Raw genomic sequence first — 22,417 nt, 5'->3', positions numbered from 1 at the left:
TCATGGTGATGAGGCAGAGGTCGAGGACGGACAGGTACTTGAGAAAGAAGTACATGGGGGGGGGGGTGGAGGCGCCAGTTGAGGATGGTGAAGCCGATGATGAGGAGATTCCCGGTCAGGGCCACCAGGTAGATCAGGAGGAACAGCGCCGTGTGGACCAGCTACATCTCCCGGACCTCCGAGAATCCCAGCAGGAGGAAACCCATTACCGTGGAGATGCTGGGCATTTTGGGGAGACAGCATTGACTTTCTGCAATGGATGAAGGAAGAGCCAAAGATAGAGTCAGTTGATGGGATGAATGAAGGAATTGACAGGACACTTGTTGGTGATTATCAGTGGAGAGAAGACAGTTATTGAATTCAAAATGATCTCTGAGTTCACTGTGGAGACACTGAACAATTTTGGGGAATGATGGTGACTCCCTGCACAGGAAGAGAGAGGGAAGACTTCAATTGAGAGACGTTAATGTTGGGGGTGAAGAAATAGGACTAAATCAATCACTTCTACTTATTGAGTATCTACAGAGGACACGGTATTGATACATACAACCACTGCCCCCAGGGAGCTTCCATTCTATTGTAAGTACCAAACTTCGAACTGTGTAGAGGTAGGGTGCTATTGGGAAGACCAAAGGCCTAGGAGTCAGAGGACCTGTGTTCTAATCTCACCTCCACTGGTTCTCTACTGCAAAGGCATGGGAAAATGACTTTATTTCTCAACACCTCAGTTTTCCTAACAGTAAAATGAGGATTTAATACCCGTTTCCTTCCTACTTAGTCTATGAATCCCTCGTGGGACACGGACCTTTGTATACCAGGTTGCCCTGAATCTCGACCAGCACTTAATACTTTGCCTGGCACTTAGTAAGCACTTAATTAATATCAAAAGAATTATTTTTGGTTTAGGAGACCGAAACTAAAATGAATACCAGTTAGCAGAGGTCAGAGAACATATATATTCATGACTGTTGTGAAATTTCTTTGATGGTTTTAGAATCAAACAAGAAATGCCTTTACACATAAATTCATCCATTTAGTGGAGAGAGAATGGGCCTTGTAGACAAAAGGACCAGGATTCTAATCCTGTCTCCACCCCTTGTACGCTGTATGACCTGGGGCCAGTCACTTACCTTCTCTGTGCCTCAGTTACCTCATCTGTAAATTAGGGATTAATTATGACTGAAAGCACTATGTGGGGCATGGACTGTGTCCAACCTGATTAGCGTGTATCCACCCCAGTGCTTAGTACAGTACCTGGCATTTAACAAGCACTTAACGATACTATAAAACAAACAGCAAAAATAAAACCCACGTGTACATCAAGCTGATTCCATTTGCTCAATATCTGCATTCACACAAACTCATACAAATACAAGAATACCTCATCATTCATCTAGTCCTTTCATAAAGCATCCCTCAGCCTACTTATCTCCTATCCTCAGCCTAGTCTCGTGACAAGTTGTGTCTTTTCACAAGGAACAAAACCTCACAATCGGCTTGAAGCCTTTCTGCCCCATGACTTCACTTCACCCCCTTTCCATCTTTCAACGCGTCTTAGCTCTCAAAGCAACTTTCTCGTTGTGATTCACTATTGACTCTCCCATTTCCATCCTAGCCTGGAACTCCCTCTCTTATTGGCTCAAAATCAGAGACAGCACAGTTTTTTCAGAATTCTAAGCACTGCTAAAATCCCACCTGCTCTTCCAATCAGCTTTCCTGATTCATTTCCCAGCCTTCTAAACCCACTTCACCTAACTTAAGCGCGAATCAACTCATTTCCATCCTCATTTAGTGGAAAAAGCATGGGCCCAGAATTTCGTTTCTTGACTGTGAGCTCCTTGAGGGGCTCTGAATATTCAAAAACCGGCAGACTACCAGAAAGGTGAACCCTAACTCCATTTGCCAGTTCAGTAGCAGAGGAGATTTTTCTTTCACGTTGAATATAACACTCAGCATGATGGACGATCGCACATAAAAGAGATCATAGAGGGCAAACAGCGATACCACCCTCTTGGCCGCCCTGACGTTGGGCATCGCCCTGGGGGAGCATCCGGGGACATGAATGTGGCAGGGCCGCTCGTGGTTGTCTGTAAAGGATAAACACTAAGTAGCGGCTGGGATTAGAACAAAGGCCCTTATGAGTCCCAGGCCCGGGTTCTAATCTGTTGTATGACCTGGGGCAAATCTCCTAACTTCTCTTGGCCTCAGTTGCCTCATCTGTAAAATGGGCATGAAGATTGTGAGCCCCACGAGGGACAACCTGTTTAACTTGTATCTACCCCAGCACTTAGAACAGTGCTTAGTACATAGTAAGTGCTTAACAAATACCATTATTATTATTATTATTATCATTATTAATAAAATATGCTTTTGGCAAGACATGGAAATATCAGAAGAGCAGCCTGCACGTTTCAGAAATGTCACAGGCCTTACTAAGTGTGGTATTTGTTAAGCTCTTACTAGGCGTCAGGCATTGTACTAACCACTGAGGTAGAAACAATCTGGTTAGAAACAGTTCACATCCCACATGGGACTCACAGTCTTCAACCCCATTTTACAGATGAGGTAAATAGAGGCCCAGAGAGGTAAAGTAGCTAGCCTAAGGCCACAGAGCAGACATGTGGCAGAGCCGAGATTAGAATCCAGGTCCTTCTGAGTCGCAGGTATGGGCTCTAACCATTAGGCTTTGCTATTTCCTCCTTGTTTAGGGAGGACCCGTGACCTGAAACAGGTAGGTAGCCCAGTTGGCCCGGGGCCGGAGATCTGCAGAGCTTTAATGAGGCTCCCTGGGGAGGACTCAGGACTGGCCCTATTTGTGAGACCCTCTAAAGGGCCCCCCACTCCCGGGGCTGTTTGGTGGACAAGACCGGTCCAGTCAGAGAACAGTACTGCCCCTGGGGGAGAGTACTCCATGGTTAAAACCCGAGTTATTTTCCTGGCCTCCACTTCAGAGAGCCAGGATTGATGGATCTAAGACCAACCAATCGGTGAGGAAAAGGAGAAAGTAGCGGAGACCAGAAGACTCCAAACTACAGCAGGTAAGCAAGGTAAATCATAGTCGATGGTATTTAATGATTGCCTAGTGTGTGCAAAGTACTGTACTAAGCGTTTGGGAGAGTACAATAGAACAGAGTTGGTAGAGATATTCCTTGACCACAACGAGTTTACAATCTAGAGGGTGAGAAATTGATGAGTTGGTTATGTTACGTATCGTATTGGGTGGTTATTCAAGCAGCCTGGCCTAGTGGAAAGAGCCCAGGCCTGGAAGCTGGGAGACTTGGATTCTAATCCCTCCTCCACCACTTGTCTGCTGTGGAACCTTGGACAAGTTACGTCACTTCACGTCTCTGTGTCTCGGTTCCCTCTTCTGTAAAAGAGGTTTGGGGTTGTTTGGAAGGAATGTGGGAGTTGATAGGGGGTGACTTATCAGAAGAGGTGAGATTTTAGGGAGACCGAAGTCTAGTGGATTTTTGAGGGACGGAACATTCAAATTTAGGACACTGTGAGGCTGGGGATGCAGGAGAGAGGATTAAAAGGGAAGCACAATTAGGCAGTTATCGTGCGTGGAACAAAGAGAGAGAAGAGAAATGACATGCAATAATAATTGTGGTATTTTATTAACCGGTTACTGGGTACCAAGACCCTCCGTAGATATAGATGGTCAGATCAGACAGACTCCATGCCAGATGGAGCTCAGAGCCCAAAAGGGAGGGAAAACAGGTATTGATCACCATTTTACAGATGAGGAAACTGAGGCACGGAGAACCTGGGTGCGTTGTTCAGGGTCACAGAGCAAAGAAGTGGCAGGCACAGGATTGGAACCTAAATTCTCTGACTCGTAGGACCTGACCATCCTAATTGGGTTGGACACTTCCAAAAAATTATCTATAAGACAGTGGAGAATAATATTAACAATAATAATGACATTTACTAAGTGCTTACTATGTGCAGAGCACTGTTCTAAGCACTGGGGGGGAACACAAGGTGATCAAGTTGTCCCACGAGGGGCTAACAGTCTCAATCCCCATTTTACAGATGAGATAACTGAGGCTCAGAGAAGTTAAGTGACTTGCCCAAGGTCACACAGCAGACATGTGGCGGAGCCGGGATTCGAACCCATGACCTCCGACTCCAAAGCCCGTGCTCTTTCCACTGAGCCACGCTGCTTCTCTAGGACGGAGGCAATTCATTCAGTCGTATTGATTGAGTGCTTACCGTGTGCAAAACATTGTACTAAGCGCTTGGGAGAGTACAGTACAACAACAAAAGACACATTCCCTGCCCACAACAAACTCACAGTCGGGAGGCAATGTGGTGGAGGGCTGATACAATAAGTGTAATGGCTGTATAATGAGTGCTTGGATTAGGGTGGTAATTCTTTGGGAAAGGAGAGATTGTGGGAACTCTTGAAGAGAAGGAATAGGCAAGGTTTATCAAGAAATCGTCTTTCAATTTCCTCTATGACTGAGGAGCAGATAGGACTTCAGGTTTTTGGGACAGAAAGAACCGGTGTCATTTTCAGAGAGGGGAAAGTTAGATATGGGGATGGGTTTAGGGTGGAAGATGAGTAGCTTGGTTTTAAAACAGAAGCAGTGTTGCCTAGTGGAAAGCACCCAGGCCTGGGTGTCAGAGGACCTGGTTTCTTATTCCTGCTCTTCCAATTGCTGACTGTGTGACCTTGGGCAAGTCAATCCACTTCTCTGTGTCTCAGTTCTCCTTTTGTCCCTCCTATTTAGACTGTAGGCCCCTTGTGGGCCAAGGATCGTGTCCAACCCAATTAATTTTTATCTAACCCAGCGTTTAGAAGAGCGTCTGAGATATAGTAAACGCTTAACAAATACGACTAAAAAAATGTCAAGGAGGAAGTAGCTGGATATTCAAGGGGAGGGGTTTGGAGCCAAGAGAGGTGGGATTGGGGAGATAGATGAGGACTTTTACTACCCAGGTCTTTCTCGTGATATTTCTAGGCGGGAACAGAGATGGCCCTGCTGACCGTCAGGTCCCACGACCGCTTTGTGGCCATCAGCCACCCCGCGCTATGACACCATCATGTACCACAGGGCCTAGGCCTCCATGCTGGCCTCATCCTGGCTCAGCAGCCGTCTGAACACCTCCCTCTACACCACCATAGTCTTCTTCTTTACCCTCTGTGGCCCTAACGTCGTCCACCAGTTCTTCTGCGACGGCCCCCAGTTGCTGAGTCTTGTCTGCTCTTCTAGCCTAGACGCCGAAACATGAATTTAGCCAGGACCGTCATCTTACCATTTTTCGGCTTCGTGCTCATCGTGGTCTCGTATGCGTGCATCTTCGGGGCCATGCTGAGGATGCTGGCCTCAGAGGGCCGGGCCAAAGCCTTCTCCACTTACCTGCCCCACCTCTTCATCGTCACCCTTTTCTTCACCTCTAGATCCTCTGCCTACCTGAAGCCGATATCCGACTCCCCCTCGGTGCTGGACCTGCAGGTGTCCGTGTTCTACTTTGCGGTGCCCCCCACCCTCAACCCCCTCATCTATACCCTGAGGAACCAGGACGTGAAGGCCGCCATGGAAAACCTTTTACGGCTGAAGCCGCCCCAGGGAACATTCCTTTAGATTGTCAGCTCCTTGAGAGCAGGTGTGCTGTCGACAGATGATGCCCTGGCATAAAAATAATAATAATTAATAATCACGGTATTTGTTAAGTGCCTACTGTGTGCCAAGCACTATTCTATGCGATCGGGTACGTACAAGGTAATCAGGTTGTCCCACGTGGGGCTCACCGTCCTAATCCCGATTTTACAGATGAGGTCACTGAGGCTCAGAGAAGTTACGTGGCTTGCCCAAGCTCACACAACAGACATGTGGCAGAGTCGGGATTAGAACCCACGTCCTCTGACTCCCAAGCCCGGACTCTTTCCGCTAAACCACGCTACTTCTCAGGAAACCCATTCATTCAGTCGTATTTATTGAGCGCTTACTGTGTACAGAGCACTGTACTAAGTGCTTGGAACATCAATTCGGCAACAGATAGAGACAATCGCTGCCCAATAACGGGCTCACCTTAACAGATTTCCATGGAGTCTTGATGAACCTTGGGTAAGTCACTTCACTTCTCCGTGCCTCGTTTACCTCATCTGTAAAATGCGAATGAAAACGGTGAGCCCCACGTGGGACACGGACTGTGTCCGACCGAACCGTCTGATATTTATCGCAGCACTTAGTACAATGTCTGGCACATAGTAAGCACTTACAGATACCATTAGAAAAATCTATTGCACATTAAAAGTACCTTTGGCAAACTAAATCATCAGGACATTATTGAGCAGGGAACAGACGCTGAGATATCTTCTTTATTTTCTGGAGGCTTTGTGAGTCCCGGCGAGAGGTGGAAATTCCGATTCTGTGGGAAAAAGTGCAATCTTGCATGTCTGCAGGGTTCAAAGGGAATCAGGAAGGCAGCGGATTTGTTCATGGGCTGGAAAGGCAGAAATCCATCAGTTAATCAGTTATATTTATTGAACACTTACTGCACTCAACTAAGCACTTGAAAGAGTACAAGCTGAGAGATTTGAGAGACATGTTTCCTTCCCACAAACAACAGCCTAGTGGAAATAATATATTAATTCACTCATTCAGTCGTATTTGTAGAGCGCTTATTGTGTGCACAGCAGTGTACTAAGCGCTTGGGAAGTATAAATTGGCAACAAATAGGGACGGTCCCTACCCAACAACGGGCTCACAGTCTAGAAAGCGGAGACAGACAACTAAACAAAACATTTAGATAGCTGTCAAAAACGTCAGAATAAATAGAATTATAGCATATGTACATCATTAGAAAAATAAATAGAATAGTAAATATGTACAGGTAAAATAAATAGAATAATAAATCGGTACAAATATATTAAAGTTCTGTGGGGAGGGAAAGGAGGTAGGGCGCGGTGTGGGGGGGAGGAGGATAGGAAAAAGGGGGCTCAGTCTGGGAGTCCGAATAGCCCCGGGAGTCCGAATCAGTCAGTCGGATTTATTGAGTGCTTACTGTGTGCACTGTACTGAATGCCTGCGAGAGTCCAATGCAACAGGAAACAGACACTTTCACTGCCAGACCTGGGCCCTAATTCTGGCTCCACCACTTGTCTGCTGGGTGGTCTTGGTGAAGTCACTTAACTTCTTTGTGCCTCGGTTTCCTTACTTGTAGAACAGGGATTCAATGCCTCTCCTCCTTCCCCCTTAGACTGTGAGCTCCCTGTAAGGGGTGAGGGATGGTGTTTGAACTGATTACCATGTATCTACCCCAATGCTCAGCACAGTGCTTGGCTCAGTAAGTGCTTAACAAACACATTTATTATCTTCCCTGAAAACAAGACCCTTATTTTCCCAGTCTTTTACTTAGTGATCTTCATGACCCAGGAGCAGCATGGTGTGGGGGATAGAGCACATGCCCGGGAGTCAGAAGGTTTTGGGTTCTAATCCCCACTCTGCCACTTGCCTACTGTGTGACCTTGGACAAGTAACTTCACATCTCTCTGCCTCTGTTACCTCATTTGTAAAGTGGGGATTAAGACTGTGAGCCCCACATGGGACACGGACTGTGTCTAATCCGATTTGCTTGTATCACCCCCAGCTCTTAGGACAGTGCTTGGCACATAGTAAGCGCTTAACAAGTACTCATTATTATTATTATTATTATTATGAGCTATAATCATTAACCTTTTGTTGATCTCCCATATTTCACCTCTTGCCAATGGGTCACACGTCCTTGGTGGACAGAGGCAGGGATTTTTAAAATATTATTTATTAGGTGTTTACAATGTGTCAAAAACTATTCTTAGAGTTTGCATAGATACGAGTCAATTAGGTTGGGCACAATCTTTATCCCACATGGGGCTCACAGTCTAAATAGGAGGGAGAATGGGAGAAATGAAGCACAGAGAAGTGAAGTGACTTGCCCAAGGTCACACAGCAGACAAATGACGGAGCTGGGATGAGAACCCAGGTCCTCTGTCTCCCAGGCCTGGGCTCTTTCAACTAGGCCATGCTGCTTATCATGGTAAAACCTCATGAAAGGCAATGGCTATCAAATCCCCACTGAAACAAGAATCATTCGTGTCCACCAATTAGGAAATATTTCTAGCCACTCACAGATTTATTTCAAAAGATCGCATTGAGTTAGGGCTGAGATCAAAATTTCAATTGTTTTCAATTTTCAGTCTTGAGAACAGATTAACTGCAAATGAACTGCTATCTCTTCGTCATTGAAACTTTAGTCCATTAATTAAATCACCTGCAAATAAGGCACATAAAATATTGGAACAGGTCGGTCCTATGAACAATATTATTGTTATCATCATCATTAATAAGAAGAATAGTAATATGTACTGTTTACCAGTGCTTAGGAAAGTGCTTGATACATAGTAAGCGCTCCACAAATACCATTAAAAATAATCCTACACTTACTATGTTCTAGGTTCTGGGGTAGATACAAGGTTATGAGATTGGAAACAGTCGCTGGCTCACACGGGGTTCACAAAATCTATCTTAACCCCAATTTACAGGTGACGAAAATGTGGCCCAGTAAGGGAAAATGATTTGCCTAAGGTCACACAGTAGACCAGAGACTTGAAGAAGGGTCTCTTGAATCTCATGGCCACTAGGCAACACAATCAATCAATCAATGAATCAATGGTATTTATTGAGTGCTTATTGTGAGCAGAGCACTGTACTAATTACTCGGGAAAATCCAATGGAACATAATTCCTACTATTTTCATCCTATTATTTCTGCCCTTTCATTGAGTCTCACACCCCAGCGGGTATTTCCAGGATATTCACCTCGATAGCTACATTTTTAATAATGATAATAATGATGGCATTTGTTAAGTGCTTACCACGCACCAAGCACTGTTGAAGCACTGATCATTTTACCGATCATTTACTGATCATTTTACCTCTAAGCATCATTTTACCGAATGATGGCATATAATAATCTCATCCAGGCTTACCTACTGTAATCAATCAATGATCAATCATTTTTATTGAGCACTTATTGTGCCCAGACCACTGTGCTAAGCACTTGGGAAAGTACAGTACAACAAAGATTGTAGACACGTTCCTTGCCCACAGAAAGCTAAGAATCTTCAGGGCAAGATAGCCACAAAAATAAACTTCAAGGGGAAATAGTAGAATAGTAAGGGTATTTATAGTAATCAGTTAATCATATTTATTGAGCGCTTACTGTGTGAAGAGTACTAAGAGTACTGTGTGAAGAGTTCTAAGAACTTGGGGGAGTACAATAAAACAGAGAGTACTAAGAGTTTGGGAGAGTACAATAAAACAGAGTTGGTTGACATATTCCCTGCCCACACCGAATTTACAGTCCAAAGGGGGAGATAAACATTAAGCCATCCATCAATAGCATTTATTGAATGATTACTGTGTGCAAAGCACTGTACTAAGCACTTGGGAGAATGCGATATAACAGACACGTTTCCTGTCCACAAGTATCCTGCAGTCTAAATGGGGAAGCAGGTTTTAATCATAGCGAAGGTGGGAAAGTTGACTAACATACATCCTGTAGCATAGAGTGTCTCATCAATGGATTCATACGTCTCTGAGTGTAAATCAGGATACGAAGTATAGGATTCCTTGGATGTGTGCCCCCAGGGGTATTTTAGAGAAACAGTCTGGCCTATTGGAGAGAACATGGGCCTGGGAGTCAGAGGACCTGGGTTCTAATCCTGACTCTGCCACTTACGGGCAGTGTGACCTTAGGCAACTCACTTAACTTCTCCGTGCCTCAGTTCCTCGACACCTGTTATTCTTCCTACTTAGATTATGAGGCCTATGTGGGACCTGCTTGTCTTGTTCCTAACCCAGCGCTTAGTTCAGTGCTAAGCACATGGTAAGAACATAACGGATACCACAGTTATTCTCACTCTCTGATTCTTGTTCAGATATCTGTTTTCCTTCTGTGAAGAGTTGTCTGTTTCCCACACTTCTCCAGACCTCTAGACCAATTTGATTCAAGATGTTAGTCCTTTTCTGAATTCTCGTCTTTTCCCAGAATCCTCCTCTGCGCCCCCTTCACGTACATGTTCCTCAGGGTGTAGAATAACGGGTTGAGGGTGGGGGTGACCACGGTATAGAAGAGGGTGAGGAACTTGTCCAAAGTCTCGGATAAGGAGCTGTTGTGCCAGATGTAGATCACCGTGATGGACCCGTAGAAGATAGTTACCACGAGGAGGTGGAAACCGCAGGTGCCCAGGGCCTTCCTCCAGACCTGGGGCAACTTGATCCTCAACACGACTGGGCGATGGACCCGTAGGAAACCGTGATCATACTCAAGGGCAGGAGATTCAGGACCAGAGTGCCCACAAAGAGCTGGATCTCATTGGCCCGGACGTCCACACAGGCCAGCTTGAGCAGGACGAGCATCTCGCAGATGAAGTGGGGAAGTCGCTGACGTCCACAGCGGGGCAGGCAGAAGATGAAGGTGGCCTGAATCGCGGTGTCCCACACCCCGCTCAGCCAGGCCATTCCCACCAGGGCCTGGCAGAGCCGCGGATGCATGACGATGGTGTAGTGAAGGGGTCGGCAGACGTCGGCGTGACTGTCCAAGGCCATGAGGGCCAGAAGGGTGCACTCCGTCGATCCCAGGACCAGGGAGACCTAGAGCTGGGCCACACAACCGACCACGGTGATGGTCTTGGAGGGCCACCGGAGGCCCCACAGAATGGGGGACGAAGCTGGTGTTGAAGCAGAGGTCCACGAGGGAGAGATGAGACAGGAAGAAGTACATGAGCTTATGGAGCCGGAAATCCAGGCGGGTCACCAAAATGATGGCAGTGTTGCCCACCAGAGTTGGGAGGTAGAAGATCAAGACAACCATGAAGAGGATCTTCTCTAACTGGGTCTGAGCAGAGAAACCCACCAAGACATAGTCCTCCCCAGAAGTGTCATTCGGCATCACCCTAGTCCTTGTGGGAAGAGTGAGTGACGCAGGGAGGGAGAAAGGATGAGAGAAAGAGGGAGAGGGGAAGAGAGGAAGGAGGAGAGAAAAAATAATAGAGGGAGGGAGGCAGGGAGAGAGAGAGGAGGTTAGAAAAAGGGAGTGGGAAAGAGGAAAATGAGAGGGAGGGAGGGAGGGAAAGAGAGGAAGAGAAAAGGTGAGACAGACAATGAGGGAAAGTGGGTCCAAGGGAAAGAAAAAATCGGAGGGAGGAAACCTAGGGAGTGGGAGAAAAAGGTGCGAGAGTGAGAGGAAGAGAAACATAAGAGAGAGAGTGAAGGGAAAAGCATAAAGGAGAGAAAAAGCAAATGAGAGAGAGTGAGGGAAAGCAAGTGAGAGGGAGAAAAGTATGAGAGAGAGTGAGGGGGAGAAAAGCATAAGGGAGAGAAAAAGTGAGGGAAAGGGGAAAGAGGGAGAGGGAGAGAAAAATGGGATAGAGTGAGAAGGAGAAAGTGTGAGAGAGCAAGAGAGAGAGAAAACAAGAGATGGAGAGAGCAAGGGAATAGAGTGGGAGAGGGAAAGAAAAATTGAGAGTGGGAGAAAGAGCGAGAGGGAGAAAAACGTGCAAGAAAGAATGAGGGAGAGAAAAAAGAGGGAGAGAGTGATAGAAAAATAGCAAGAGTACAAGAGAAAAAATGAGAGAGAGCAAGGGGAAAAGAGAGGGAAGGAGCAAAGTGTATGAAATAATTAAAGGGAGAGAAAAACAGGAGAAAGCAATTGGGAAGGAGAACCAGAGAAAAGGCAAGTCAGTAGTCGTAGTAGTAATAATAATAACAATAATGATGGTATTTAGTAAGAGCTTATTATGTGCCAAGAACTGGTAGATACAAGGTAATCAGGTTGCCCCACGTGGGGCTCACAGTCCTCATCCCCGTTTTATAGATGAAGTAACTGAGGCACAGAGAAGTTAAGTGACTTGCCCAAGGTCACCCAGCAGTAACATTGATGGAGTCCCCTGTTCAGATTTAGTGATGGAGTAGGAATGGTAATTGTTTCACTCTTGCTATGTACAAATCACTGTACTAAGGACTAAGAGTGAAATAGTTTGGGTCCTTGGCCTCCAAGGAGCTCCGATTCTAAGATAATAAAAATAATAATATTAATAATGATAATAGTACTTGTTAAGCACTTACTATGTGCCAAGAGCTGTTCTAAGCACTAGGGTAGATACAAGGTAATCAGGTTGTCCCACGTGGGGCTCACAGTCTTAATCCCCATTTTACAGATGAGGTAATAGGCACAGAGAAGTGAAGTGACTTGTCCAAAGCCACATAGCTGACAAGTGGCGGAGCTAGGATTAGAACCCATTACCTCTGACTCCCAAGCCCGGGCTCTTTCCACTGAACCATGCTGCTGTCCTGGGTCCCCTTCTGGTCACCCCGGCTCCAGAGAAAGGCGGAAGGATGTGGAGAGGGGCAAGAAAAGGGGAGGAAATTCGATATCTCTAAGAAACATGAAGCTCTTTGAATACTTACCCTGGAGTGGAGAATCGTCCAAGGGTTCTTCTCAGCTCAGAAAGGGAAGTGTTTTCATTCTGCCTCCTCTTGATCCAGGATAAGAGTCAGTAGCTGACCCTGAAGCAGGAAGGATTGAGGGTAGATTCCTAGAAGGAATTTCTGGTGATGTAACACTGAAAAGAGAGAAGTAGGATATGGACTCTGCATCCCAACAGATTCTAACAGAAATAGAGAGAAACTCGATTTTCTGTCTATTTTTCTAGCGCGTTCCCTCTCTGTCCCTCCTTCTCATCCTCCTCTGTTCCCTACCACTTTTTCTGGGGACCAATATGTCTATCAGGTCTGCTATATTGGACTCTACCAATACAGAAAGCACTGTATTAAGTGCTTTCTTCACAGCAAGTGCTCAATGAATACCACAGATGGATTAACTCTAGCTCGTTCGCCCATTCATTCATTAAATCGTATTTATTGAGCGCTTACTGCATGCAGAGCACTGTACTAAGCGCTTGGAAAGTACAATTCGGCCACAGATGGAGACAATCCCTACCCAACAACGAGCTCACAGTCTAGAAGAGGGGAGACAGCCAACAAAACAAAACTAGTAGACAGCACTTGTTAAGTGCTTACTATATGCCAAGCACAGTACTAAGCGCTGGGATAGACAAAAGATAATCAGGTCCTACATGAGGCTCACAGTCTAAGTAGGAGGGAGAACATGTATTGAATCCCCATTTTGCAGATGTGGAAACAGAGTCATAGAGAAGTGGAGTGATTTGCCCTAGCATTACACAGCAGACAGCAGAGAAGTGGCTGAGCCAGGATTAGAACCCAAGTCCTTCTGAATTCAAGCCCACGCTACTTCTCACCCCTCAGCTCTTCCTTAGCACCCTCCACCCCTCAGCTCCCCGAGGTCGATGGGAAGCTAGGATCACACTATTTGTTCCTTTGACTCTCTCCCAAGCAACTTCTGGACTCACATTTAGAAGTGGGCCATCTCTGGCTGGGTCAGGGCTCGTAATTGTGGGTTAGTGATGGCCTAGGGTTTCTCCCTGATTTCTTCAGCACCTGGGATAATAATCTGAATAAGCAACCTTATAATCCACAAAGGGCAGACTAGACCATAAGATACTCATGATTAGGGATCCTGCCCTATGTTGCACTGTCCCCTGCTCTGCACAAAGGAGTGCTCAATAAATACTCTGGATTAGTAGCCAATGTAACCAAATTCCATTTTCCTAAATACGGTCGAGGCTGCAGATTGTCCGGGGTGGGGGGAATGGGGGTATCTGTTTCACCCCTAATCACCAGTCCTGGTGCAAAGAAAAGGCAAACAGATTCTCACTCTTGTTCTGAGAAACGATTCCACTGGATAGGCTGAGTAGGACTCAGTGTTGGAGATTCAATCCTCGGTCTCGTGAGTGATGAGGAGAGAAGGAAGCTGAGCTTGAAGCAGATGATCTGGGAGGCAGAGAATGGATTATCCCCCAAATCTCTTCAGGAGCGGGTGACCGGTGCAAAGACGGTCAGGAATCGGGCCTTCGTCCAAGGAAATTTAATTCCTACCGTGGCCTCTGCTTTGCAGCTCATCGTCTTTCCAGGGTCATACTGCCCTTACTGTAGGATCTTGGAGAATTGAGAGAGGCAATCAGGAGATAAGGACCGGAATGTCTCTCCAGGTGCTCTTAACATTTGGAGCTTGGGGGAACCAATATTTCTGGAGCACGGGATCACCTAAGAGAGACATATGTTGGCACAGATCCTGAGGGTCCCCTGGGGTTCTCCTGCCCTCCAGCTGTAACAATTAGTCGGGCACAGAGGCGACCAGTGCAGAGGCTCCTTGGAGAGAGTCTTGGGTAGAGAGATGACTTAGCGATCAGCTTCCGAGCACTTCAAAGCATTCTCAAATTCATTAATCCCGGTTCTGCCACTTCAGCTGTGTGACTTTGGGCAATTCACTTAACTTTCCTGTGCCTCAGTAACCTCATCTAAAAAATGGGGATTAAGACTGTAAGCCCCACACTGGGACAACCTGATAACTTGGTATCTACCCCAGCACTTAGGTCAGAGCTTGGCACATAGTAAGCGCTTAATAAATACCATTATTATGATTTATTATTATATATGATTGAGTGAATGAATGAATAACGGCGTGGACAGCGTGACAAGGGTCTTCTCCTTGATCTTCATCCTTCATTCATCTATTCATTCAATCGTATTTATTGAGCGTTTACTGTGTGCACAGCACTGTACTAAGTGCTTAGAAAGTACAATTCAGCAATAGAGAGAGACAATCCCTGCCCACACAGGGCTTGCAGTCTAGAAGGGGGAAGACAGACATCAGAACAAGTAAACAGACATCAATATAAATAAACAGAATTAAATATATATATATATATAAATTAGAGAAGCAGCGTGGCTCAGTAGAAAGAGCACGGGCTCGGGAGTCAGAGGTCATGGGTTCGAATCCCGGCTCCGCAACTTGTCTGCTGTGTGACTTTGGGCAAGTCACTTAACTTCTCTGTGCCTCAGTTACCTCATCTAGAAAATTGGGATTAAGACTGTGAGCCGCATGTGAGACAAGCTAATTACCTTGTATCTACCCAGCGCCTGGCACATAGTAAGTGCTTAACAAATACCAAAATTATCAAATTATTATTCATCTGCTTCTTTTTTCTGGACTCCATCATTCTGAATTGTTCCCCCCACTGCTCCTGCCAGATCCCAATTCTTATGGCTGCAGGCTCTCTTTCCCTCCTTGGCTCTTGTTTCGCCTAGCATTGGCAGAACTTTGCTGGATCTGTGGAGTTCTGGATGCGTTGTGAAACGTTTAGAGTCTCTCATTTCCATTTATGACTTTAGTTTCTGCTGAAACAAAGGCCAGTCTGTTTACAGACACACCCTTGACTGCTTCTTTCTGCTTCTTCTTGTTGTTGTTACTAAGCACTTACTATGTGCCAGACACTGTACTAAGGGCTGGGGTGGTTGCAAACTAATCAGGTTGGATGCAACCCCTGTCCCACGTTGGGTTCACAGTCTTAATCTCCATTTTTCAGGTGAGGTAACTGAGGCCTGGGGAAGTGAAGTGACTTGCCCTAAATCACACAGCGGGAAAACTGTGGAGCTGGGATTAGAACTCAGGGCCTTCTGACACCATGCCCTGTGCGCTTTCCACAATTCACACTGCTACTCAGGCGTGTATGCTTTGCTCTAGAATTACTGGTCTGGGTGGTTTAGTTCAGGGGTTCCTGCTTACATAATTTGTGAGCTCGATGTGGGCGGGGGACGTTTCTACCAATAGGGTTGTATTGTCCCAAGTGCTTAGTACAGTGCTCTGCACAGTAAGTGCTCACTAAATAGCACTGATACCGTTAAATGGAGTTTGTTTCAGGGTTCTACTAGCGAACTGGGAGTGATTACCATGTGGGACAGGGACTGTGTCCAACCTGATGAGTTTATATCTACCCCGGCGCTTAGTTCAGTGCCTGGCACAGAGTAAGTGCTCAATAGCTACCATTAAAAAAATTTGATAGTTGAGTGATTGATTGTCTGAGCCTTCCCTAGAAGAAGAGAAGAGAAGCAGAGTGGTTTAGTGGAAAGGGCCCGGGCTTGGGAGTCAGAGGTCGTGGGCTCTGATCCAGGCTCTGCCATTTATCAGCTGTGTGACTTTGGGCAAGTCACTTAACTTCTCTGGACTTCAGTTTCCTCATCTATAAAATGGGGACTATGACTGTGAGCCCCACGTGGGACAACCTGATGACCTTGTATCTACCCCAGCGCTTAGAACTGTGCTTGGCACATTGTAAGCGCTTAACAAATACCAACAATATTATTATTAAGAAGGTGACATGTTTCCTACAGGATTTTTCCCCCAAAGGTACCCGTCCCCGGGATAAACTTTATGTGTCCCTGTTTCTCAGAGCCATCCTCTCACTACCAGCACCCTTCTCAGGGCGACATTAACATTCCCGTTCCTCAGACTGTAGTTTAAGGGGGTTCAGGGCGGGGGGATACCACCATGTAGAACACGGACACCAGCAGGTCCAGCGTGGAGGAGAAGTCTGAGGGCGGATGGAGGTGGGCGACACTTCCTTTGGAGATGGACAAAATCACCACGGCGTGGTGGGGCAGGCTGGTATAGAAGGCTTTGCTCCGGTCCTCGGCGGCCGGCATCTTCAGCACGTCCTGGAAGATGTGCACGTACGAGATGACGATGGAGACGAGACATGAGATGCTCAGAATGGCGGAGAAGACCATGACTCCAATCTCCTGGAGGCTCCCACTGGGACCTGAAAATTCCATCATTTGGGGAGCATCACAGAAGAAATGGCGGATCACGTTGGACCCTCAGAAGCCGACGGAGAAGGTGGTGGCCGCGTGCTTGGCGGAGCTCACAGTACCACCCAGCCAGGAGGCGGCGGCCATCTTCCCATAGGCCCCTCGGTCCATGATGACCTCATAGCGCAGGAATAGGCAGATGTAGTGGTCTTAGGACATCGCCGTGCGCAGGGCCACTTCGACACCGGCAAGGGTGATTACTAAGAAGGCTTGAAAGATGCAACCCGGGAATGAGATTTCTCTGCGGTCGGTCAGAGAGTTGCGGATGGATTTAGGGACGGTGACGGAGATGTAGCAGAGGTCGAGGACGGACAGATTCCTGAGGAAGAAGTACATGGGGGTGTGGCGGCACCGGACAAGGGCGGTGTCGACGACAATGAGGAGATTCCGCGCAGGGCCGCCAGGTAGACCAGGAGGAAATCTCATCTGTCACCACCGTGCCGTTGGCCATTTCCTTCCCAGAGATAAAATGCCCTAGCTGTTTAGGAGAAGACGGTTTTTAGCCATTACGAATGTGTCAAATCATCCCACAGTAAACTCTTTGTAAATACCTTTACTACTATTCTGACTTTCTTCTGGTGGGCAAGATTATGGTGATACATATTTTATTCTCCCAAGTGCTTAGTACACTTCTCTGTACATGGTCAGCGCTCAATACATGTCACTGATTGATGGATGGATTAATCAATGGGTGCTTCCCCTTCTAGACTGTAAACTCCCTGTGGACAAAGAAACATGTCAACCAACTCTGTTGTACTATACTCTCCCCAGTGCTTAGTTCAGTGCTCTGCACGTAGAAAGGGCTCAATAAATAAGAGTAATTGATAGCGCTCAATAAATACCATTGATTGATCGACTGATTGATGACACACAGCCACTTTGAGGTTACTCATTTTCTATTAGACTGTAAATATCATCATAATAATAATATGTTCGACTCACCAGAGTTGAATACGACTTGTGACATTTGTTGAGCAAGCACTGGATTGTATAAAATCCAATCGTGGCTTCGTGGAAATAGCTCGGGCTTCAGAGTCAGAGATCATGGGTTCTAATCCCGCTCTGCCACTTCTCAGCTATGTGACTTTGGGCAAGTCACTTCACTGTTCTGGGCCTCAGTTACCTCATCTGTAAAATGGGGATTAAGACTGGGAGCCCGACGTGGGACAACCTGATTACCTTGTATCTATCCTAGTACTTAGACCAGTACTTGGCACATAGTAAGTGCTTAACAAATCCTATTATTATTATTATCATTATTATCAGATCAGATCCAGTTCCTGTCCCACATGGGGCTCATAGTCTTCGAGAAAGGAAAACAGACATTTTAATGCCCATTTTATAGATGAGGAAACTGAGTCATTGAGAATTTAAGTGTTTTGTCCAAGATCACACAGCAAGGAAGTGACTCCCAGCTCTCTCCTCTTTCCACTAGTACACACCCTACATCTCCACATCAATATCGATCAACCAGTGGTATTTATTGAGCGCTCACTGTGTGCTATATTAAGCACTTGGGAGAGTACAACAGAATTGATAGACACATTCCCTGACCTCACTGAGTTTGTATTCCCTCCTACTTAAACTGTCAGCCCTAAATGGGACCAGAGCTTCATTCAAACAGATTCACTTGTATCTACGAGAAGATACAAGAGCCAAGAGAAGCATCGTGGCTCAGTGGAAAGAGCCCGGGTTTCGGGGTCAGGGGTGAGGGGTTCAAATCCGGCTCCATCAATTATTAGTGTGACTTTGGGCAAGACCCTTAACTTCTCTGTGCCTCAGTTACCTCATCTGTAAAATGGGGATTGACTGTGATCCCCCCTTTGGGGCAACCTGATCACCCTGTAGCTTCCTCAGCACTTAGAACAGTGCTTTGCACACAGTAAGCACTTAATAAATGCTATTATTATGATTATTATTATTATCCTAGTGCTTAAAACAGTGCTTAACACATGGGGAGTGCTTGTTAAATGATAAATAAATGAAAATAACTAAATATACAATCATGCAGTCTAGGGATGCATGGAGACTATGGATCCTTTCAGGAAAAAATGTACTTTTTATGGATTATGTTTAGCACTTACTATATGGTGGCCACTATACTAAGCTCTGGGGTAGATTCAAGCTACTCAAGTTGTACACAGTCCCTGTCCCACATGGGGCTCACAGTCTTAATCCCCATTTTACAGTTGAGGTCACTGAGGCACAGAGATATAAGAGCCAAGAGAAGCAGCGTGGCTCAGTGGAAAGAGCCCAGGGTCTGTCCCCCACCTCCCACTCCCCATCTCCCCCGCCTTACCTCCTTCCCCTTCCCACAGCACCTGTGTATATGTATATATGTTTGTACGTATTTATTATTCTATTTATTTATTTTACTTGTACATATTTATTCTATTTATTTTATTTTGTTAATATGTTTTGTTTTGTTGTCTGCCTCCCCCTTCTAGACTGTGAGCCCGCTGTCGGGTAGGGACCGTCTCTGTATCTTGGCAACTTGTACTTCCCAAGCGTACAGTGCTCTGCACACAGTAAGCGCTCAATAAATACGATTGAATGAATGAATGAAGAGAAGCCAAGTGCCTTGTCCAATGCAGACAGCAGAGAAGCGTCAAAATAGGGATTAAAACCCAGGTCCTTCTGGCTCCCAGGCCCGGGCTTTTTCCAATAAGTCACACTGCTTCTCCGCTGTGGCCGCTAAACCCCACACCCAACAATTTTCCTGACAACGTGACAAGCGATAGAATAGCACATAGAGTTCCCACGTACCGGTCACCAACTGAGATGAGATGGATTGAGTCACCAATCTCGTCTGCCTCCTCTTCTCCGAACGCTGGAACCCCAAGAGACAAACTCTGATTTTCACCTCCTCTCCCTTCGACAAGAGGCCGGAATGAACCGAACCGTGGAGGGGGTGGGATATTTTCTCCCTCTCCTTTTGGGAGGTATTGTGGGGCATCTTTGTATCACTATGTCTACCCCTGTCACCACATTTACTAGTTGGGATGTTTGTCTAGGGAGGGCCAAGGAGCTCAGAGACAGAGTGAAACCACCTGAGACACTGCACTTCCTGCCAGGCCTTTGCTAATCTCCTGGCACACCTGGAGGATTTTTTTGTTTGTTTTTATGGAATTTGTTAACTGTTTACTATGCGTCAAACGCTATTCTAAGAACCGCTTGGATAATCTACTTAACCTGTGGTCCAGGAATTCACGTTCAGGTACATAGTAGAAGTCATAATTGCATTCGTTAAGTGCTTACTGGGCGCAGAGCACTGCACTAAACTTTAAATGCAGTGCTTTGCACATAGTAAGAGCTCAATTAATACGACTGAATGAATAAGAGAAACAGCTTGGCTCAGTAGAAAGAGCCTGGGTTTGGGAGTCAGAAGTCGTAGGTCCTAATCCCGGCTCTGCCACTTGTCAGCTGTGTGACTTTGGGCAAGTCACTTCACTTCTCTGGGCCTCAATTACCTAATCTGGAAAATGGGGATTAAGATTGTGAGCCCCACTTAGGACAACATGAATACGTTGTATTCCCCCAGCGCTTAGAACAATGCTTGGCACATAGGAAGCGCTTAATAAATGTCATCATCATTATTATTATTATTATTATCAAAAATGATAGGAGAAAGTACACGGGTGGGGAATTAAACACAGTCCCTGTCCCTCATGCAGACTACAATCTATAAGTGGACAGAAATCACATCTACCAACTTTGTTGTATCGAATGTTCCCAAGCGCTTAGTACAGTGTTCTGAATCATCATCATCATCAATGGTATTTATTGAGTGCCTACCATGTGCAGAGCACTGTACTAAGCACTTAATTCCTTAGTAGATACCATTGATTGATTGATAGTTGTCCTTCAACGATAATAACAATATTGTAAGTCTTTAACAGATGCCATAATAGTGACATAGTGACTGCTTAACAAATACCATAATAATAATAATAATAATAATATAATTGCGTAACAAATGTCATAATAATAATAATAGTGAGTACTTAACAAATGCCATCATAATAACATAGTGTGTGCTTACCAAATACCATTATAATAGCATGGTAAGTGCTTAACAAATGCTGTAATACGAATATAATAAGTGCTTAACTAATGCCATAATAATAATATAATGAGTGCTAAACAAATACAATAATAATAGTAATGTAGTAAGTGCTTAATTAATGCCATAATAATAGTATAATGAGTGCTAAACAAATACCACAATAATGATAATGTAGTAAGTGCTTATATATAGTGCGTGCTTAACAAGTACCATAATACTAATATAGTAAATGCTTAACAAATGCCGCAATAATGATATATTGAGTGCTTAATAAATGCCATAGTAATGATATAGTAAGTGCTTAACAAATGCCATAGTAAAGACATAGTGAGTGCCTAACAAATGTCATAATAATAATATAGTAAGCGCTTAACAAATGCCGTAATAATAATATAGTGAATTCTAAATAAATACCATAATAATGATATAGTATGTGCTTAACAAATACTGAAATAATTATATAGTGAGTGCTTTACAAATCCTATAATGATATTATAGTGAGTGTTTAACAAATCCCATAAGAATGTGAGTGCTTAACAAATACCATAAGAATAGAGTAAGTGTTTAACAAATGCCATAATAAAAATATAGTGAGTGCTTAATACATACCACAATAATAGCAGGGTGAGTGCTAAACAAATATCATCATAATCTAGTGAGCGCTTAACAAATACAACAGCAATGTTGATAATATTAATAATTAATGTAAATCTAGGTGCATAAATCTAGATGGACCAATCTCTCCCTTCAGCTTTGCAATTTTTCTGTTTCTAGAGTGTGAATGTAACAGCGCACTGGAAATCCTACCTTCTGTAAGCGGGTGAGATCCCCAGGGGATGGGAGAAGATGAGAGTTGTATGTTTTTCAGGAGTTCGTACAACTGGCTCCACTGTTTCTGCAGCACGTTGTTCTGAAAATATTGGCCACCAGTTCTGGGCTCAGATGGGAAGACCATCAGAGATATATAGTACTTTCTGGCGATCTTGAGTGCGGTGGCTGAGACCCGGGTAATTGTGAGAGCTAAGTAGAGAATCCATCAATCAAGGGTCCTTACTGGGTGTAGAGCACTGCACTAAGTGCTTCGGAGAGTACGCTAGTACAAAGTGGGTAGACACGTTCGTTGCCCACTGCCTGTCTACTTCTTTTGTTTTTGCCTGTCTACTTGCTTCATTTTGTTGTCTGTTTCCCCTTCTAGACTGTGAGCCCGTTGTTGGGTAGGGATTGTCTCTATCCGTTGCCGAATTGTACTTTCCAAGTGCTTAGTACAGTGCTCTGCACACAGTAAGTGCTCAGTAAATACGACTGAATGAAGGAATGAACGATCTTACAGTCTAGAATTAGAGGCGACGTTAGTCAAAGAATCAGTGGTAGTATCCAGCGCTCACCGTGTGAAGAGCACTGAAGGAGTGATTGGAAGAGTCCAATACAATAGAGTTGGTGGACATGATCCCTGACCCAATGAGCTTACAATGTACATGGGGAGGCAGACATAAATCAATCAATCAGTGGAATTTATTGAGCACTTGTGTGAAGAACAGTTAATTAAGCAACTGGAAGAGTATAACAGAGTTCGT

General features: G+C 45.2%; 1 protein-coding gene across 1 annotated transcript; it reads right to left on the bottom strand.

Annotated features, from left to right (window-relative positions):
- Positions 1–10,004: 10,004 nt before the first annotated feature.
- Positions 10,005–16,612, bottom strand: LOC119921687 (olfactory receptor 2G3-like). The gene is made up of 4 exons (XM_038741765.1): positions 16,475–16,612; positions 10,692–10,886; positions 10,315–10,642; positions 10,005–10,279 (listed from the first exon to the last, which is right to left on the bottom strand). The coding sequence occupies exons 1-4, from the start codon at positions 16,610–16,612 to the stop codon at positions 10,005–10,007; spliced, it is 936 nt and encodes a 311-aa protein (XP_038597693.1).
- Between the last annotated feature and the right edge of the window lie 5,805 nt (positions 16,613–22,417).

The sequence above is a fragment of the Tachyglossus aculeatus genome, assembly GCF_015852505.1.
Source record: "Tachyglossus aculeatus isolate mTacAcu1 chromosome 12 unlocalized genomic scaffold, mTacAcu1.pri SUPER_6_unloc_4, whole genome shotgun sequence".
Classification (NCBI taxonomy): domain Eukaryota; kingdom Metazoa; phylum Chordata; class Mammalia; order Monotremata; family Tachyglossidae; genus Tachyglossus; species Tachyglossus aculeatus.
This window is presented reverse-complemented; position numbering and strand designations above follow the sequence as displayed.

Bases quoted from the DNA above. Each gene is read 5' to 3' on its own strand.
- LOC119921687 (XM_038741765.1), bottom strand. From the start codon at position 16,612: ATGCCGGCCGCCGAGGACCGGAGCAAAGCCTTCTATACCAGCCTGCCC. The intron at 10,887-16,474 runs GTGTCCGTGTTC...TTCTCTGCTCAG, and splicing joins CCTCCACGCTGGACCTGCTG to ACCCAGTTAGAGAAGATCCT. The intron at 10,280-10,314 runs GTATGATCACGG...TCCATCGCCCAG, and splicing joins CCTGAATCTCCTGCCCTTGA to TCGTGTTGAGGATCAAGTTG.